The 19,910-nt window shown below is 36.7% G+C and overlaps 2 protein-coding genes across 3 annotated transcripts; both read left to right on the plus strand.

The window, feature by feature from the left end:
- Positions 1–2,049: 2,049 nt before the first annotated feature.
- LOC140987272 (uncharacterized) lies at positions 2,050–5,753 on the plus strand. Of its 2 annotated transcripts, none has more exons than XM_073455721.1 (6): positions 2,050–2,253; positions 2,374–2,410; positions 2,691–2,935; positions 3,477–3,519; positions 3,744–3,955; positions 4,915–5,753. In XM_073455721.1, exons 1-6 carry the CDS (start codon positions 2,209–2,211, stop codon positions 5,545–5,547), a joined length of 1,215 nt encoding a protein of 404 aa, XP_073311822.1. In that variant the 5' UTR covers positions 2,050–2,208; the 3' UTR covers positions 5,548–5,753. The 2 variants fall into 2 exon arrangements, with proteins under 2 accessions (XP_073311822.1, XP_073311821.1); XM_073455720.1 differs by having other exon boundaries at positions 2,051–2,253; positions 3,738–3,955; positions 4,915–5,750.
- Positions 5,754–8,300: 2,547 nt separating this feature from the next.
- Positions 8,301–18,256, plus strand: LOC140987844 (ubiquitin carboxyl-terminal hydrolase 3). Its single transcript, XM_073456531.1, has 9 exons — positions 8,301–8,453; positions 9,040–9,171; positions 9,278–9,316; positions 15,716–15,821; positions 16,049–16,107; positions 16,216–16,290; positions 16,809–16,857; positions 17,338–17,414; positions 17,899–18,256. The coding sequence occupies exons 1-9, from the start codon at positions 8,388–8,390 to the stop codon at positions 17,986–17,988; spliced, it is 693 nt and encodes a 230-aa protein (XP_073312632.1). The 5' UTR covers positions 8,301–8,387; the 3' UTR covers positions 17,989–18,256.
- The last annotated feature ends 1,654 nt before the right edge of the window (positions 18,257–19,910 follow it).

Raw genomic sequence — 19,910 nt, forward strand, 5'->3', positions numbered from 1 at the left:
AGTTTTTTCTCATCTTATTGCATTTGAATGCTTAGTTCTGTAATATTTGTGAGGTGTTTTGTCATCATGTATTAAGAGAGTGTGTGTTCTCTTTAGAAACACAGTGAGTGGGTTGTACACCATAAAATATTATACTGAAATTTTTTTCATCTTGCCCGTGGTTTTTACTATAATAATTTTTAGGGGTTTTCCACGTAAATTTCGGTGTCCAATTTATTTTTTATTTTTCATATTTATTATCTCAAATTGCTGCACGTTAGACCAACACACCCGACCTCCCAATTCAAATGTAACAAAATGGGAAATCAACCATAAAGCGAAACTGTTTTGCCGGTAGCCAACCTATACAGGAGTGGAGTTAGCCAATCGATTAATACTCAGATTCTTACATACCAGACTTTGATCAACCATCCATGATAGGAGATAAATAAGGGTTTTGCCTTCAGATTTGACGAATGAACAATAAATCCGTGGACAAAAATCTTATAATTTGAGATTTACGACACCAATAAGGAAATAAGATAAGAATTCATCTGGCGATCTCTCGTCTTTTTTGTGCGTGTTTTTAGATGAGTCGCCACTTACAAAAAAAACAAACTTTCCAAGATCACACTTCTTGGAAAAATCACATCCAGAATGAAAATCCTTGAATTATCAAGCTTACATATAAAAATTGTGGATGATAAAGAATGAAATATATTAAAAGTGGAATTGTTTGAGGATGTTGGCAGCTGCTGCAACAATGGCGTAAAGTATTTAGTTTATGATCTCACACAACTTTTTAAAGAAGTGATTAATTTTATAAAGCAGAAGTTTATGTTTAAATTTTTTTTTCTAATAATAATATAATTATTAAAACGTAAAATAATATGTAAGAATAATAATAAACATAGAAATATTAAGAAGTAAAAATAATGGATAGTTATATTATTTATTTATTATATTTAGGTTAGGTAATTTTATACACATAGTTGGGATACTTTTGTCATTTCATGATAATACACAAAATTAATATATATAGTTAAAATTATACAAGACACATCCTACCGTGTTATTTATCTGTATCTTTCATTTTACAATCCATCTAATAAATAATTTTATCACATATATCAAGCAGAGCCTAACTTGTTATTAGAATCATTTTCGTTGAAGTGAAATCAACATTATACGTGTTTTCGGATCTCAATTTAACTAAACAGAAACTGACAGAAAATTTGAATTTAATAAATGTTTAAAATTATTTTTAAAATTAATAATTAATAATATTTTTTAGTTATTAAAAACACTAGCTTAATTTTATCCATTCGAAAATAAATTGTTTATTAATTTTATATACAAGTGTTCCATTGTTTACGATTAGGGATGTAAATGAGCCGAACTGTTCGCGATCTTTTCGGATCTCGGCTCGTTAAAAAGCTCGTTCGGGCTCGTTCGTTAAGCTTATCGAGCCGAGCCCGAGCCTTATTTTGGGCTCGACAATTTTGTTGAGCCGAGCTTGAGAGTAATGATGTTCGGCTCGTTAGCTCGTGAACATGTTCGATAATAGGTTCGTGAGCTCAAAATTGAGCTCGGCTCGTTTAGCTGGCTCGTGAGCTCGAGCTCGAGCTCGGCTCGTTTAAGTGGTTCACAAGCTCGGGCTCGAGCTCGGCTCGTTTAGGTAGATCGTGAGCTCGAATTTGAGATAATTAATGAGTTATAATATTAAAATAATTATGTATGATAAATAATAATAAATTAAAAATTAAAAATTATATTAAAAAACGAGCCATTAACGAGCCGAGCCCGAGCCAGGCTCATTAAACAAGATAAACGAGCTTGTTTAACGAGCCGAACCCGAGCCAGGCTCATTAAACAAGATAAACGAGCCATTAACGAGCCGAGCTCGAGCCGAGCCCGAGCTTCATAACTTCCGAACGAGCCGAGCCCGAGCTTCAAACCAAAGGCTCGTAACGAGCCCGAGCCGAGAAAATATTTTAACGAGCCGAGCCCGAGCCTGATACTGTTCGGCTCGGCTCGGCTCGGCTCGGCTCATTTACATTCCTATTTACGATCCAATCATTTGCCTGGTATTTTGATGTATCACCATTGAAAGTTGAAAACTTTTGAATGATAGACAATGGCGCCAAATTTCGAAGCTTATTGTAAGCATCTGGAAGATTCTAAAGTTGTGGCTTGTGGTGTATGTGCGTCTAAAGAAGAGAAAGAAATATGCCCAATTATCCAAAATTGGAGCTTCACGCCGCGGATTCTCGGGTCAGAAAAACTTGAGTTCCTCGTATTTCTAGAGTCTAAATCTTTTCACGCATTGTAATTTATTGTTGTTGTTGTTGTTGTTGTTGTTGTTGTTGTTGTTGTTGTTGTTGTTGTTTTCAGCTTCTGGGTTCTCTGGATTCGGCGTCACTTCCATCAGGTGTTCTTATAATTTCTCTTCGTAATGTTTATTTTTATTTTAATCATCGCTCAATAATTTTTGGGTGAGCAAGAAAAGGGGGGCAAATGTGATATTTGGGGGATGAAACTAACATAATGAAAAATTTTATACTTAAAATTATTACTGGTTTTTGGTTAGTACTGTTGTGACCCTGTTTGGCGCAAACTGTTCGATAAAATGACTGAAAGAAGCTATTTTATGTGTCTTGATAGTGTAACTTTATGGTTTCAAAATCTTTCGCTTTCTTCCCACTTTTCAGAACCTCCTGACATCCGAAACTGGTTCTCAAGCTATGTATATGAGTCCAATACGCTCCATGGTTTTCAAGATTTTGATGCATCTGCCGGGATTTTCAATGAGGAAGAAAAGAAAGCGAAGTTGGATGATATTCGAGTAGTTGACAAAGTTAATGATGGTTTACTCGCTGGTAAAATGGAATCTTTGGATGGGGTTGTTAAATGTAATGAGTCTGATGAATTGGAAAACAGCAAGCGTGCCGATGTGGTAATTGAACTTCTGTTTTCATCCTTTTATATTTTATTAATTAATGGACGAGCTTCAATATGGAAGCACAAATCTTGATCCCCAGTAGAAAGAATCTAAAAACAAGCCTTTCAGTTTTTTTCTTCTTAAGGGGACGCAATTGAAGTAATTACATACAAATTATTATTTGGAACATAATATCTATCTGAACATTTTCATCATATTCGGTACATTCTCTTTTTCTTTATTTTTTTTTACCAGATATTTGGTACATTTTCACTCAGTCTAAAATGTGCACACTACTGTCACTGTTAACTGCTGCAAAGCTCTGGTGAAGGAGAAGTACTTTTAGTTGAAATGTTTAATCGTAAAAGGGATTGAAGCCCTAACACAATGTTTGGTTTTGTTTTGGCCTTTTGGGAGATTTGGAGAAAATAACCTTTTGCGTATGTGTTTGCTGATGTGTTTCATAAAATAAAATGTATATTCGGTTTTTCCGGTGAGAATGAGGTTATATTCTACTTGTCATAATCTTTCAATTTTTGGTGGACTTTTGTGATAGATTTCAAGATTGTCCGACTCCGACTCACTTTTGCTTGCTTCAGGTATGCAAAACTCGTCTGGGCATTAATACTGTGAATATACTCACAACATATAAAATGTTTGTATGATTTGATCCTTGTGTTAGAAGCAAAGATCGGTTAAAATGTTTACTTTCAAGTTCCAAATTCCTTTTGCCATTCTTTGGCAGCTGATATAAAAAAAGACTGATCTACATAAAGCTCTAAATAGACAAAATGTTCACTGTTCTTTTTATTTATAGTATCAGAGCCTCCTGACATTCGGAACTGGTTCTCTAGCTATTTGTACGAAACACCTATGCTGGATACTACAGATGGTTTCACATTTTCTGACTATAAAGAAGGCGAAGAAAGTGAGGCATGTAATGCTGAATTGGCCAGCCATAGCAGAATTTCAGAAGTAGTTAAAAGTATCGATTTAGTTAAAGGTTCCAAGCAGACTTATCAAACTGACTCTATGGTATGCCTATCTCGTTTCCTCCTTGTATCTTTGCATGTATGTTCTCGTGGCAGTTTTATATGGTTGTTATACAAATACCAAATTGCATATTATGTTCTCGGAAGTGATCTATCAGAAGTAGTTGGAAACACAAACTAAATCTTTTATTTCTGGGATTAGAATTTGATTGATTTTTATGTCTGTTTTTCCTGTTCTTTGGTTTTCTACTCTGTTTGACGTATTCTCGAAATCATTTATTTTCCTATTGTGCTTAAGGGAGAGTGTTGTATTTATCGTGATCCTTTATTCCATCACATAACGAGAAGATCACTTTTTCTTGAAGGTGTAGGCAACCCTCTCACCTGGAATAGATGCACCCTATTCCACAAAAAAGTGATTAAAAAATCTTATAATGACTGTCTATCTTCACCTAGTAAAATGTGTTACCGAGTGCACTAGGTCAATCAATAATATAATTAGATTTTATGTCCAAATTTGTTTAATATTGACTATTCATAAAATACATGATTTTGAATTACTTGAATGTAATTTACACAAATTAAATATATCGATATATTTAATTTTTTTTTATTATTAAATTAATCCAACTGATAAAAATGTGTCCCCCTGACTCTAGTCTACATGGCATTCTATGCATTTTCCTTAATTCAAATATCTCATTTGTATGCTTTTGGTCAATCTATGGATACAATAGAAATTCCATAATTGTCTGAAAATAGGAAAGTATAATTCCAAATAGGCACCAATACAAGTATGCAACTAGCAAATACATTAAAAAAATAGCAATTTCACTTTCATAATGAATTCCAATTTGGAGATCAGGGCTTCATAACAAACACGAAGATTAACTTAAACATATTTATTAATGCGAATTCTTGATTACAAACTGTATTTCCATTGTCCAGAACTGGATTTTGGGGCCTGCAAATGAGGCTAATATTGTTATTCTGGATTTGCAGGATGGTCAAAAGCTTGAACGTAACCGAATTTCCCATGTGCCAAATGAGCTATCATCTGAAAGGATTTCTCAGCACATGTTGCCAGAACAGAAAGCACAAGCATGTAGCCATCACTCAGTCGAAGAATGCATAAAAAAAAACACAGATGGTAAAGAAAATAATGCGAAGTCAGATAATACATTCATGTGCAGAACAACTCGGAGTCATACAGTAGTGCATGTGGAGAATGATACAGGTCGTCAAGGAGGAAAATATCTTCCTTTAATTCAAACAAAGGATAATTCTGAAAACAGCCTATCAAACAAAGGAGATTTTGGGAAAGAAAACTTAGAAACTGCACTTCCAGAAAATGGTTTTGTTTGTACAAGAAACAGTGGTAAACGAACGGACATTGAGAGCTTCACAAAGCCTCAAAGAGTTCAATTCCAGACCCTAAGAAAAGGTGTGAAACATGGGCCGAACCCCATGGAGAACGCTAATACAAGGAGAAATGTTTTGTCTGAAACCACAAATTTTCCCTTGACTAATGCACTGGAGATTACAGGAAAGTGGTGTTGCCCTCAAAGAAATAAACCGAACCGTGGCCCTCCTTTGAAGCAGGTTCGATTGGAGCAGTGGGTTCGTCAAGTCTAACTCATATGTGCTAGTTATAGCATCTCGCTGGAATTGTACTCAGGGAGGTGATGACCTTGTGAATTGTATGGTAAAGAACTTGGAGGCTACTGCATCAATGGACGAGCTATTTTAGATCAACTCCTTATTCTATTTTAGCATATCATTAACTTTGTAATAGTATAATTTATGAATCAAATATAAAACTCAGTCCAATTCATCAAATTTAAACTCCATTCTAAAAAGAATATTATCGGAATATCTCATATTATTTATTTACAACAACTAATTTATTCTACAAAATATTTATATATATTAAATTAAAATATTAATACATTAAGTTATGCTTAATTTCTATAATGAAAATGATTAAAATTATTAATTAAAATTAAATAAGTCATAAATTTGTTTAAACAATTGCTTTAATTAAATTCAATAATTAAACATATTCAAAATTTATGCATTTATTATTTTTATAATCACATGTCATGTTTTTTTTATAAAATCTTGATAGTCATAAAATATGTCAACTAATAAATTTAATTGTATATCTTACTCGATAAAATGCAAAAATTATAAAACATTAATTGATTTAGTTTGTTGGTATATATAAGTTTTGATGATGTGGTCGGCTTAAGAAATTAACTAAGAATTATTAAAATTCAGCACTGCGAAAAATTCAGTAGCCGATAAGTTCAACAAACTATTTGCTCACATATGATAGTTCTTCAATGTCTACGTAACTAAATGGACAAGCATTACTGATCATCCTCAGATTACTGAATCTTGTCAACGATCATGTATGACCACTAAAATTATTTTATTTATTAGTGGAGCATAACATCAACAAAACGAACATTCATAAGATGTTCAGTATTCTAGTTAAGGAAAACACTTCCTGACTGATTTAAGTCAATATCACAAGCATTTATTGTTGTCTTATATTATGTTTACATGACAAATCATACAAGTGCATTTATGATCGTGGTACGACCAATTTATAACTGTTCAGATCCTAACGTTTGAAGATCATCTATAAAAGTTCAACTCTTAATTCAAACAAAAGACACTTTATGCGATCAATTTTTTCTATTCGAGCTCTACTGAACATATCGGAAGAACACTCTCAAAATCCTTATCAGACATTTTTTTAGAGATCATCTTGTGCTAGTTATATTCACTGTATTATCTATTTGTGTTATCTTTTGAGTAAGTCTTTGTAATTGATACGAATAGTCTTTCTATTTAGAAGTTTATTTAAAGTTGTGAAAAAGTCGATACTAAAATTTTCAATAAGCAGTGTTAAGCCCTACTGAACTAGGTGTTTACAAAAACTGTAAATATCAAAGTTTTATTGTGAATAACTTTTGAAAACAAAAGAAACGAAGGCGTATAATGATTTCAACCTTCGAACTTTCAGAAAAAATTCTTTCATCTTATTTACAGATTTATTGTTTTTACTCTTGGTCACAAAGTTTCAAGGCCTTGGATGGAGCCTATTTATAAGAGGAGGTTCCAGAAAGAGCCCAATATCAATGGTAACTCGTGGTTATTATAATAAGATATGTGTTCGGTATGTGATTCTGATTTGATAAGACTTTGTTCTAGTAAGATTATGTTATGATACGATATAAGTTTTGAACTTCATCTGTTTTGTTTTTACTTCATCTCTAAAAAATGATCATTTTAAATATAAGTATATGTAAAACTTGTTATTATGGTATTCGATCGGCCCCACTTGCTGAGTGTTTCCCAAAACTCTCATCCCCTTATCCCCTCCCTAGATAAATGTGAAGAACTGAGTAGAAGATTAGGAACAAGATCAATTCTGGGGCTGATGAAGAAATACGGAGTTTTGGATATCAAGTCCCTAGTTTCAAAATTTATTAGTTTATTTGTAACCGCTTCCGTATTTTGTACATTCACTTTGTAAGAACAGCTTCTGCCTTATTCGACTTTGCATATATAGAGACGATGTTCTTTTATGAAATATACTGATTTTTGGGATCTTTTGCTACGAGGCTTATTGTTTTTAAACAATGTCGGATGTCAGTGATACCTCGGTCTCGGGACATGATATTTATGCGATGATCAGTTTCAATTGTCGATCTTTACATATATCCATTAAAAATAATAGAAGATCACGGTCTCAAAAACCAGATCAATTGGAAATACGTGAATAGTTGATGATGATACTACAACCCCAAAAAAATAGTAATGGCAGAGATGTGGTAATGAAGAAGGGTCGCAAATTTGAAGTAGCGAGGAGGATTTTCGGAAAAGATGAACGGTGAGTTTGAGCTTCTCAGTGGCTTCAGATAATGGTGAAAACTTCGAAAGAGATGAGCGGCGGATTTCAAATAAAGAGACAGAGTCCGTTTGAGCGGCGAGTTCGAGCTTCTCAGTCGATCTGATATGATCTGTTAGGTTTTTGGGTGGGTCGGATAGTTAGTTTGAACGGGTCTAGTTATAAAATATCCTTATCACAAATTAGAACTTTGAGATGATATCACATAAATTTTTATCTTAAAAATGTTTTTTCATGTATTCTTAAAAAAATAACATTTCTTTTATCTTCCTACTATATAACAAAGAGAGAACACCTTAAAATAAATATCAAGTGATCACAATAAAAATACAGAAAAAAATAATATAAAATTTCCGTTTTAAAAATATTGAACACACAAAATAATTATATAAATATGTAACGGGTACATATAATAAATAGTTATTATTATGAAACTGCGGTAATTATTGTAATTTTAAAAACTATAAGTAGTAAACTGAGATTAAGCAAACAGAGAAGCTATATATTTTTTAAGCAGAATCTCGAGTATTCCCTCAAAACTTCCTGAGAGAAAATGGCGGGCAGTGCTTCTGTGAAGAGATGGCTTCCTCTTGAAGCAAACCCAGATATAATGAATCAGGTAGTGAAATCGAAGAGTTTTTTGTTATTATTTAATATTTGTTTTGTTTTTCTAAAAGTTTAGAAAGAAGTTCGGCGTTTGAGGCGTGTTCCGAAAGTTATTATGATTATGATTATTCTAATGAATTGATTTTGATTTTTGAATGTAAACAATGCCTTCTGCATTTGATGCGTATTCATTTTTTTATTTTGAAAATTTGATTTTTTTTGGGTATTGAATATTGTTATTAGAGGAATGAATTCAGCGTTTGAACTGTATTTGAAGTTAGTTATTTTTCATTGAATTGGGTTTTTGAAACAAGGAAAGAAATTGAGTTCTTGAACGTAATGCCAAAAATCAGAGAACAGAGTTGATTTTTACGATTCATTATTAACAGCGAGGTTTCAAGCCTCTAAAAGGGAATAAATATGAAAGGTAAATGTTCTACTAGAAGTGGGAATATGTGATTACGGGTTGGTGGTTTTCAAGAAATTTTACAGCCTAGAAAAATGTAAAACAGGATTAATAACTCTCCTAAGAATCATGATATGTATTTTACATGGAACTTGTGAGTAGTTTTATTAATTAAGCAAGTTGCAATGAGCAGTTTCTTTGGGGGCTTGGTGTTGCTCCTGACGAGGCTGGGTGCTATGATGTATATGGATTGGATGAAGAGCTCCTGGAAATGGTCCCAAAGCCTGTGCTAGCTGTGCTGTTTCTGTTCCCCATAACATCACAGGTAGTTTGAGGAAATTTTTAGATTGCGCTTGTTTTACCATGTGATACATTTTTTCACACAAACCGTTGGTTATTTTGTTTGTAATGAAAGTTTTGTGTGTGCACAGACTGAAGATGAAAGGATTCAGCGAGATCGTGAAGAAAGGGTGAGTTGTACTTTCTCATTAACATCTGCTCTTTCAATGGGAAACTTAATTTCTCATGAAAGAATTGTTATATGGACGTTTCTAGTGAAAATCAAATGCTACTTGGTTTGTTTATCCATTCTACTTCGGAGGATGAGCTTAGACTTCATTCTTTTTACTGCATCAGTATGTTTGCTGCACCTGAGATTTTTACTAATAACTACATTGGTTTATATAAGGATCAACTGATGTGTTTTCCCTTTTCATATTGTAGTACACTACGGCCGTGTTTCTTTACACACAATGCTGTATGGATTGATGTAGTAATTTGCTTATAGTTTGTTTTTAGCTATGATTCTGAATTAATTTGAATAAATTTGGAAAGTCAAATCCTAGGATTAAGGAGAGAATAAGTTATTTTCTGATTGGTTCGAACGCTACGGTTAGTTTTTCCCTGTTTATATTGTAATAGCTTCTCTGGAAAGAGGCAATTCAATAAAAAGAAAGAATATTTCTTCATATTTCTCCCTCAATTCACTGCTTTAGTTTTCAAGGCATGATCTTTTTTTCATTTTTTTTGTTATGCTGTTATAACACTTATGTCATCTATCCCACAATCATATGCATGGGCACTTCTGCAACTGGATAATGTATGTAAACACACAACCACGACTCGCCTTCCAAGAATTCTGTTGAATTACATCCACGCCCTTTGAAAAACTTCTCATTTATCTTCTTCTCGCTTTTTCTCGCAGTGCTGGAAAAGTGTTGATACTACTGTTACTAAATACTTTTACATTTTTTATTGAAGCATTAAGCCTCAAAGAAAGGTCAAGACCTGGGAATTTTTATGCTCATATATATTGCGCAATCACTGGCGAGAATTGCATGAGTTTTCTGAATATTTTATCATTTTATGCCCCTGCTATCAATACTGCATTTGAAATAGGTTACAATTTTAATTGTTTCTTGTAATTTTGTTGGCTGGGTGAACTTCCTTCACAAACTGAGAAATTCGTTATCATTTGTTTTTTGAAGGTAAGTGTTATGAGCACGGGTAAAGGATCGGGTTATGGGTTGGTGAAGAGGTTGATCGTTTAACTCTGAGATTTCTTTGTGGCTTTTTCTTCCTTGTCTACCTATTTTTTGGATGTTCGAGGCTCGTTTGAGAGAACCTCGCGATCTCAATATTAGCTATATTTTTTGAGAAAAACTGAATGTTTTATTTCTTTCATCGGCAACCCTTTAAATACAAGATAAACATTAAATTGGCATCCAAGAAATCTGCCCTTTATTCCCCTATCTAAGCTCGAGATTCTAGCACTTATTAAAGGAAAGTAAATAAAATTCAATCAATCTCATTCCTTATTTTCTAAACTTTCCATGCGTAAACCTTTGATATAGCACATCCTTGATTTTTGCTGCTCGATTCTTGTTTGCGTTGGGCTGGCCCCCATGGATTGAGTCCCTGACAACTGCTCCCCCTTGGAAATCGTGGTTGTCCTCAAACTCGAAAGAGGGAAAGCGAGCTGTGAGCATGGCAGCGTCTTCCCAAGAAACTTCTGCAGGTGACAGGCCCTCCCAATGCACTAAGACTTCAGATTTGCCTTGGTTCGTGCGTTTGTCCAGTACTGCCATTGGTGAAGGATGAAATGATTCCAAGAGAGGGGGAGGAAGTACTAGGTTGGAGAAGGAACCTCCCTTAAACTTATTTAAGGATGAGACATGAAAAATTGGGTGGGTCCTCGAGTTCTCTGGAAGATGTAGCTTGTAAGCCACTTGGCCTACTTTCGCTAACACCTTAAATGGACCGTAGTAGCGAGGGGAAAGCTTTGCATTGCCTCTGGATGCTAAGCTTTGCTGTCGATAGGTTGGAAGCTTGAGAAGTGCCAAATCCCTTTCCTTGAACTCCACTTCCCTGTGTCTTGTCATAATGCAGCTTCATAACATTCTGAGCTTGTAGCAAGCGATCACGAGGTTGGCGTAACAGTTGGTCACGCTGTTGCAGTGCGTGATCCACGGCCTCCAGACGTGCCTGGCCGGGGAGATAAGACAGAAGGCTTGGTGGTTGGCGACCATAAACTATCTCAAAAGGGGTGGCCTTAAGAGCTGTGTGAAAGCTTGTGTTATAGCAAAATTCTGCCCAAGCTAGCCATTCAAACCATTTCTTCGGTTGATCACTTGTAAAGCACCTCAAATACGATGCGATTTATCGCCTCGGTTTGTCCGTCGAATTGGGGATGATAAGCTGAGCTGAAACACAATTTGGTGCCACTCAGATAAAAGAGTTCCTGCCAAAAAGAGCTTGTGAAAGTTACGTCTCGATCGCTACTATTGTTTCGGGTAGCCCATGTAACTTGAAGATGTTGTTGAAAAAGATTTTGGCGACCGAAACTGCGGTGTATGGATGGGCTAAGCCAATGAAGTGAGCATATTTAGAAAAGCGATCGACAACCACGAAAATTGCAGTCTTCCCTTGTGAGGTAGGCAACCCTTCGATGAAATCCATGGAAATGTCGGCCCAAATGTGGTAAGGGATGGGCAGAGGTTGTTGGAGTCCAGCTGGCTTTATTGCTTCTGTTTTGTTGTGTTGGCATGTGGAACAATTGGACACTACTGCTTGGACTTAACGTTTCATCCCTGGCCAATAAAAATCTCGTCCTATGCGGTGGAGAGTGCGCTGGTAGCCTTCATGTACCATTGCAATAATAGAAGCAGTTAGTGGTGATTGTGGAGGAAGGTAGATTTTGGATTTAAACCACATAATGTCGTTTTTAACTTCCCATGGTCCGAAAGCCTCTCCATCGTGAACCTCTCGAATTAGGCGTTGTACTTCTGGTATATTAGAGTGTGCTTCAATGATGGCTGCCAGAAAATCCCATTGTGGTTTCGAAATGGCCATCAAACAGCCATCCTCCTCGCCTAGTCGTGAAAGTGCGTCCGCCACGACATTTGATTTTCCTGCCCGATATTCTATCTTAAAGTCATACCCCATTAATTTGCTTATCCCTTGTTGTTGTGGAGAGGTTGAAATACGTTGTTCGAGCAGAAATTTGGGACTATAATGATCCGTACGAACTATGAAAGTGTTTCCCCAAAAGTAAGAGTGCCAATGACGCACGGCTTTGATGAGTCCAAGGTGTTCCTTTTCATAGGCGGGTAGTTTCCTATGACGGAGGGCGAGTGCGCTGCTGAATGCAATGGGACGCCCTTGCTATTGAAGTTCAGCCCCTATTCCTGTTTCTGATGCATCACACTCCACGATGAAAGGTATGGAAAAATCGGGAAGAGCAAGGATGGGTGTAGAAGTGAGCACTTTCTTCAATGTTTCAAAGACATGCAGGCTATCAGCTGTCCATGAAAAACCTTGTTTGCGCAGCATATTGGTTAATGGGGCAGCAATAACTCCATAGTTTTGCACAAATTTGCGGTAGTACCCTGTTAGTCCGAGGAAGCCCCGGAGTGCCTTTAGAGTCATTGGGTTGGGTTGTGGCCAGTGTTGAATGGCTGCTATTTTATTTTCATCCACACTCACCCCTTTCCGGGAAACCACATGTCCTAAGTAAGCAACCTGTCTTTGAGCAAAGTAACATTTGGATTTCTTAAGGAATAAGTACTGTTGTTGCAGGATTGTGAAGACTGTACGAAGATGGTAAATGTGATCTTCCCAGCTTGCGCTATAAACTAGGATGTCATCAAAGAAAACCAAAACAAATTTCCGTAAAATGCCGCCGAAAATCGAATTCATTAAAGCTTGAAAAGTAGAAGGCGCATTAGTGAGGCCAAAAGGCATCACCATAAACTCAAAGTGGCCGTGGTGGGTGCAAAAGGCCGTCATGTGGATGCTATTGGGGTCCATCAAAATTTGATGGTAGCCGGTTCGCAAGTCTAATTTCGAAAAATATTCAGCGTCATGTAATTCCTCCAATAATTCATCGATCACCGGAATGGAGAACTTGTCCTTTACTGTTTTTGCATTCAAGGCACGATAGTCGATACAAAAGCGCCAAGTGTCATCTGCTTTTTTGACTAACAATACGGGTGAGGAGAAAGGGGATGAGCTGGGTCTAATAATCCCCTTTTGTAGCATCTCATCACATTGCTTCTCAATTTCATCTTTCTACATATGAGGATATCGATAAGGTCTAACAACAATGGGGTTGGTACCTTGTTCCAGTAGGATTTTATGGCTGAATCCTCTCGAGGGTGGGAGTCGTTCCTCGAACAGGCTGTTGTAGGTTTCCAGAAGGTGTTGTAGCGGTGTAAGAGGTGCCTCCTCTAGTATAGTTGCCGAGAGGTTTCGGTGTGACGGAAGGTGGGATGAGTCTCTGTGCCATGTAACTAGCATGCCCTCTTTTACAAACTGCATCTGCATTTTTTCAAAATCCCACGTGATACTTCCTAAAGAGCGGAGCCAATTTACTCCCATGACAGCGCCAAATTCTCTTAGTGTGAGGATGTAAAAATCAACATGGAAGATATGTTTTTCCAGTTGGATTTGAACAGCCGAACACATCCCCGAACATGGTAGGTTCTTCCCATTTGCGACCTGCACAGATATGTCTCCTCGTTGCGATATTTCAAGGTTCAATTGTGAGACCAACTTGGAGTCTAAGAAACAGTGCGTACTGCCGGAATCAATAACGACACTGAGAGGTAGCGAATGGATGTATCCTATTATTTGCATAGTTTGGGCGTTACTGATTCTCGTAATGGCGTGAAGAGAGATGCCTGGATCGTCTGGATTACTCTTGTCAACTTCATCTTCTGGGTCGCTGTTCTCGATCACTTCTAGACGAAACGAGAACAGTTCTAGACGAAACAATCATTTGCAACGATGTCCTGGAACGAACAGTTCATCACAGTTAAAGCACAACCCTCTTGAGCGTCGTTCCTCCATCTCTGATCTGCTCAATTGCCTCGTGATCGATGGTTGTGTGTTTGTTGGGATGGTACGTCTTTTTGGATAATTGGGTTCTTGTCGTAGGCTTCCTGTGCATCTTTCGTACAAACGGGCCAGGCCCCATAACTGTTGTTAAATCTTTTGGGTGGTGAATGTCTGCCTCAATCGCGATGTGTTCTTGTAGGCCGCTAATGAAAATTTCCACTTTTTGCTCCCTTGTGAGGGAGGAAGCTCGTGCAGAAAGTTGCTCAAATTGACGTTGGTATTCTCCCACCGTGCCTATTTGTCGCAATTTCGATAGTTCTCCCAGTTTGTTGGTGTGAATCGGTGGCCCGAACCTCACGTGGCAGTATTATACGAAAAACTCCCATGTAAGATCGGGTCGATCTCGCTGAAGTTTTAAGAACCACAGTTGAGTGTCTCCTTCAAGATGAAAAGACGCGAGCCCCACACGCTGATCTTCGGGCGTGCGTTGATGGCGGAAAAAATGTTCACATCGGCTTATCCAACTAATGGGGTCGGTTGACCCATCATATGTCGGAAAATCCATCCTGGAATATTTGGGAATGAATTGATTCGAGTCCCCCAACTCATTGGTTTTGCGCTGATCTCTTGTCCGTGAATCCGATGCTCCGCTGCTATCCTCACTGTCTTTGCTGGTTTTTGACACTTGAGCAGCCAATTCTTCAACCCTTTTGTGAAGATCTTGTTGGGTGCGTTCTTGTTCATCTTGTCTGCGTGCTTGCTCTTCTCTTTCGGATTTGAACAGGTTGAAGAGGGTCGTAAGTTGCTGTTGTATTGCTTGCAAATCGCCCATAACTACTGGCTCTGATACCAACTTGTTATGAGCACGGGTAAAGGATCGGGTTATGGGTTGGTGAGGAGGTTGATCGTTTAACTCTGAGATTTCTTTGTAGCTTTTTCTTCCTTGTCTATCTATTTTTTGGATGTTCGAGGTTCGTTTGAGAGAACCTCGCGATCTCAATATTATCTATATTTTTTGAGAAAAACTGAATGCTTTATTTCTTTCATCAGCAACCCTTTAAATACAAGATGAGTATTAAATTGGCATTCAAGAAATCTGCCCTTTATTCCCCTATCTAAGCTCGAGATTCTCGCACTTATTAAAGGAAAGTAAATAAAATTCAATCAATCTCATTCTTTATTTTCTAAACTTTCCATGCGTAAACCTTTGATATAGCACATCCTTGATTTTTGCTGCTCGATTCTTGGTTGCATTGGGCTGGCCCCCATGGATTGAGTCCCTGACAGTAAGTATCATTTTCTGTCTTTATAATTAGTTCTTTTAAGTAGCACTTGTAATGTAGTTCTAGCAATGCTCATCTTTTGATGAATTTTGGGATGACATAATTGTCAATTGGGTTCTATTTGTATCTATTTTTTTCTGCAACTTTTTACGTTGTTTATTTTCTATATTATCGATCTTTCTAATGACCATTGGTTTTGATTCATTTGCTTTGTTGGTTAAAATTGCAACTTGACAATCTTTTATACAGGAGCAGCACACTGGAGTTTACTTTATGAAGCAAACTGTTGGAAATGCATGTGGCACCATTGGACTTCTACATGCTGTTGCAAATATCACTTCTGAGATAAAGCTTGGTAAGCTTTTTGATTCTTTGTTATCTGGCTATCGCATGTATGTGATAAAGATTTTTCGTTTCTTCTATGGATGGTCTGCTGCATAAGTCTTGCAATTTAGAGATTATGCCTTTATTGAGTGTTTTCATTTTTTTGCTTGCATCTTTGAATACCATCTACATTAACTATTGGCTTATCTTCGAATATTCCATTTTTATGGTTTTCACTATTTTTTGGTTGTTTTTCAGATCAAGGGTCTTTCCTTGATAGGTTTCTCAAAGCGACTGCCGATTTTGATCCATCTGAGGTATAGATGTTGTCAAAATTTTCATGTTGTTATTAAGTGTTTGGGTGAAAGTTATGTGTCATTACTTTTGCTGCCTTTTAATAGTTGCTTATATAAATATTTTTGTAGCGTGCTGCATATCTTGAAAAGGATCGAGAAATGGAAGTTGCACATTCTGTCGCGGCTACTGCTGGAGATACTGAGGTCAGGTTTTGGACTGATTGAAAATGAGGTTTAAAAGTATTATTCATGAAATGGGATGCTGTTTTTCTTCTCAACAAGTTGACTCTACACTGGAGTTCAAAGTCGGTGATCACAGTGACTTTGAAACTTTGAAAGCATTGTCATTATAGTGTCTTTTTATGTTCTTACTTTGTTCTAGATTCATAATTATTCTCTTTTGATTATCTTTATAACAAATGTAGTGAAATTGAATTGCATTGGCCTCACAAACTTGCTGTATTTGGTGCTTGCTTCTCCTGTCTTTATAAAAAACTCAATCAATTTAAAACTTTTTTCATGCTTTTATTTCGATGCACACCGACAACGTACTATGCTTCCGTTCTTTATTGAATGGAATTTAAGCTGATGCTTGAGAAATTGTCAATTTGTGTTTGTACCTTTTTGTATGCAGGTATCTGAAGAAGTAGACGCGCATTGCATCTGCTTTGTATGTGTCAATGAGAAATTGTTAATTTGTGTTTGTACCTTTTTGTATGCAGGCATCTGAAGAAGTTGACACACATTTCATCTGCTTTGTATGTGTTAATGGTCTCTCTCTCTCTCTTTCTCTCTCTCGGTTGCCCATGTAACCATTTCATTACTTTTTGTTTCCTCGGCTCATTTTTCATTGTAGTTTCTTCGTATTTAACTTATATTTTAGATTTCAGGTGCTCTTATTGAACTTTTTTGAAATTGTTGCCTCCATTACAATGGTTCTATAAATTAGCTCTACTATTATATGATGTGCGCTGATATGACTGACTCGGTAACAACGAAGCAATGATGAAAATATATTTTTCTTTAATCACTATTCTTTTGACATCCTTTGCTTTCGGTAGATTTTATATGCACTACAAACTTGGGGACACAATATCGTCAAAGACTCAAATGTCTTTTTGTGTACCAGGCCCACTAGTTGGTCGCTTGCTTACGCATCTTAGCTTCTACTTTCCATTTTTGAGTCCCATGTTTTCTATTGTCTCAAACTTCGTTAAACTTACACATTCATTGCACATCATGTTTTTTCAGAAAAACTGTATGAGCTTGATGGAAGGAGGGCAGGACCAGTTTTGCACGGGCCTTCCTCTGCAAGCTCGTTATTACAGGTTATTATTTTCCATCCCCAACAATTGGATAGATCTTTCATGTTCTCCCCCTTCCCCTCTTAACTGAATGATGAAGTTGTCTACCTGCTGTTGGCACAAAAGTGGGTGTGGTGCATTCTTTGCATGTTTTGGCAAGGACTGAAATAATATAGCCAATCTTGTTGTAAATGGACTAAACTTTAAAATGTTTTTGCTAAGCATATCTTGCATGAGTTTTAAGCCGTTCCCAATCTCCTGCGCATTACTGTTTCATTTTCTGCTACACTTGATTCAGTTTTAGCTACAAGTTTCTACCCATATTTAGTCAAGTGAGTCAAATTGAGCTCAATATCATTTGTTCATGGAACTGAATGTCCACCAAATACATCTTTTTTTGTCTATCAAAAGTTCATGTTTCCTTGATTTTTACTTAACTATGTGTGTGTTTGACTCCGCGGGAATGGACTGTGATGATGATGATGTGTGTGTTTGATTCTTGGTTCAGGATACTGCTAAAGTTATTCAAAAGATTATTAAGAAAAATCCTGATTCGAACAATTTCAATGTCATTTCTATATCGAAGAAAATTGGCTAAAGTGAATGGTGTCAGCTCAATGGTGGTTCTACTCGGATTTGCAGTGTGTGTAAATGTTCTAACAAGTTTTATATCAGGAAGGATAACGCATCTGTTCTTATCCAACGGGGTATTACTTTTGAGTTGAGTTTTCGTTGATAATTTTATGCATGGCTATCTTCGATACCCTTCAATTCTTTGTTATATTGTTTATGTTATTGGGGATGTTTGTTATGTGTGCTATGATCATATTGCATTAATATAAGACACAGCACATATTGATGGAGTATAGTAGAATATATATTTCCTGAATGGTTGATGCATTTTGATTTATGATCTCAATTTTTGAAAATATTGTCTAATGCTACCTATTCAATCGTTAAATATTACTCTACGCATAGAACCATGCACCCACCCCCCCCACCCCCCCTACGCACACAAAATGAGGGCACAAGTAAAAAATTTAAGTGCTACGTAAACTTGAGGCATGTTTGTATTATATTCTGTCTCATGCAAGGGCGCCATTATTTTTATGGGAGTATTATTTTTTAATCGGTCATACCATACATTTTATCAGCCCAGGTGCTATTCAATCCAACATAAAATATAGAGACTAGAGAGACATTCACTCATCTTGAAAAAAAAAAAAATTTTGTAGTCCTTTCTTTTGTCAAATTTTCGCACGCTTATTTCTATCATTTAGAGATGGATTTGTGGGAGGTGAGGGAGGTCGATCGCCCCTTATCCTTCATTGCGTTGCGTGCCGAATCCAAAATCCAAGACCTCCATGTTTTGCTCCTTGGTTCAAAAATAAAATGGCTTTCTTACATCACCTGCGAGACGAACCATCTCCTTGGTTCAAAAATAAAATACTGAAAATATATTTAAGTTCACAGATTTCAAATCATTCTATCCAAATACAACCGAATTTATTTGTTACTTCCCAAACCAAAACAAATGGGAAGGGAGAGTAAGATAGGTGTATTAGGCATCTGTATTCTAACTTGAATAATAGAATCTAATCATGACATTTGGTTTCATATCCATCTCTCCATTGATGAACTCAAACGGGGAGTTGGCAAGTTCAGGTTAAATTAATCATATTAATATATATCGTGATAAAAAAACAGGTATTATCTTACCTGACATTCGTCAAATTGGTCGAGTACAATGTGACCAATGAATGACCTGAAGCTCATCATTTCCCATCTCCTTCTGCTCCTGTTGAATTCTTTTGGCAGAAACCAAAGTCGACTGGCCGCAACCGTGCACCTCAATTATGTGTAAGGTTGGGAATTGGGATGGCTCCCAAGTTAAATGGGATTTTCCTCCAGATATTTGCATCTTTCCAGAAGGCTTGGAAAATGACTGTCCAAGTATTCCATTGCTCAAGATCCATCCAGGAAAGTTTGAAGAACTTGAGTCGAATTAAAATCTCCTTCTTGGGTCCTCCACTCGGCCCCATAAAACAATTACGCCTCAACTTCGGAACCTCCAGGCTTTGTAGCTTTCCAAGATTTGAGATATCTTTCCAGTCCATGTGCCCACCAGATAATATCAGCTTCTTCAATCCGTGGGCAATGTGGACCGGGGATGCTTGTGTGTGTGTTGACGTGTTGGCTGCCAACTGTTTTCGCTAAACTTCAGCGATTCGAGATGCATCAGGCTTGAGATATTTGGAAAATGGAACTTTCCCATCTTGAATGGACCATGGTAGAAGGTGAGGTTTTTGAGATTCTGAGTCTGATTCAAAACCTCTTCAGCATGCTTGTGTAGATGAGAAAGTTTGATAGGCCATGTAATAAAGCCGAGGTTTTCCAAACTGAACCTCGTTTGAGATACGTAAATGCCTTAGTTTCGGTATCTTCCAGATACTAAAAGCTAGGGTGAATCCATCCAACTCTTTAATAATTAAGAGGGATTCTCTCTAGACTTGTGCGCCA

The sequence above is a fragment of the Primulina huaijiensis genome, chromosome 11 (assembly GCF_012295235.1).
Source record: "Primulina huaijiensis isolate GDHJ02 chromosome 11, ASM1229523v2, whole genome shotgun sequence".
Classification (NCBI taxonomy): Eukaryota; Viridiplantae; Streptophyta; class Magnoliopsida; order Lamiales; family Gesneriaceae; genus Primulina; species Primulina huaijiensis.

Bases quoted from the DNA above. Each gene is read 5' to 3' on its own strand.
- LOC140987272 (XM_073455720.1), top strand. From the start codon at position 2,209: ATGCCCAATTATCCAAAATTGGAGCTTCACGCCGCGGATTCTCGG. The intron at 2,936-3,476 runs GTAATTGAACTT...CTTTTGTGATAG, and splicing joins ACAGCAAGCGTGCCGATGTG to ATTTCAAGATTGTCCGACTC. The intron at 3,956-4,914 runs GTATGCCTATCT...CTGGATTTGCAG, and splicing joins CTTATCAAACTGACTCTATG to GATGGTCAAAAGCTTGAACG.
- LOC140987844 (XM_073456531.1), top strand. From the start codon at position 8,388: ATGGCGGGCAGTGCTTCTGTGAAGAGATGGCTTCCTCTTGAAGCAAAC. The intron at 9,172-9,277 runs GTAGTTTGAGGA...GTGTGTGCACAG, and splicing joins TGTTCCCCATAACATCACAG to ACTGAAGATGAAAGGATTCA. The intron at 17,415-17,898 runs GTTATTATTTTC...TTCTTGGTTCAG, and splicing joins CTGCAAGCTCGTTATTACAG to GATACTGCTAAAGTTATTCA.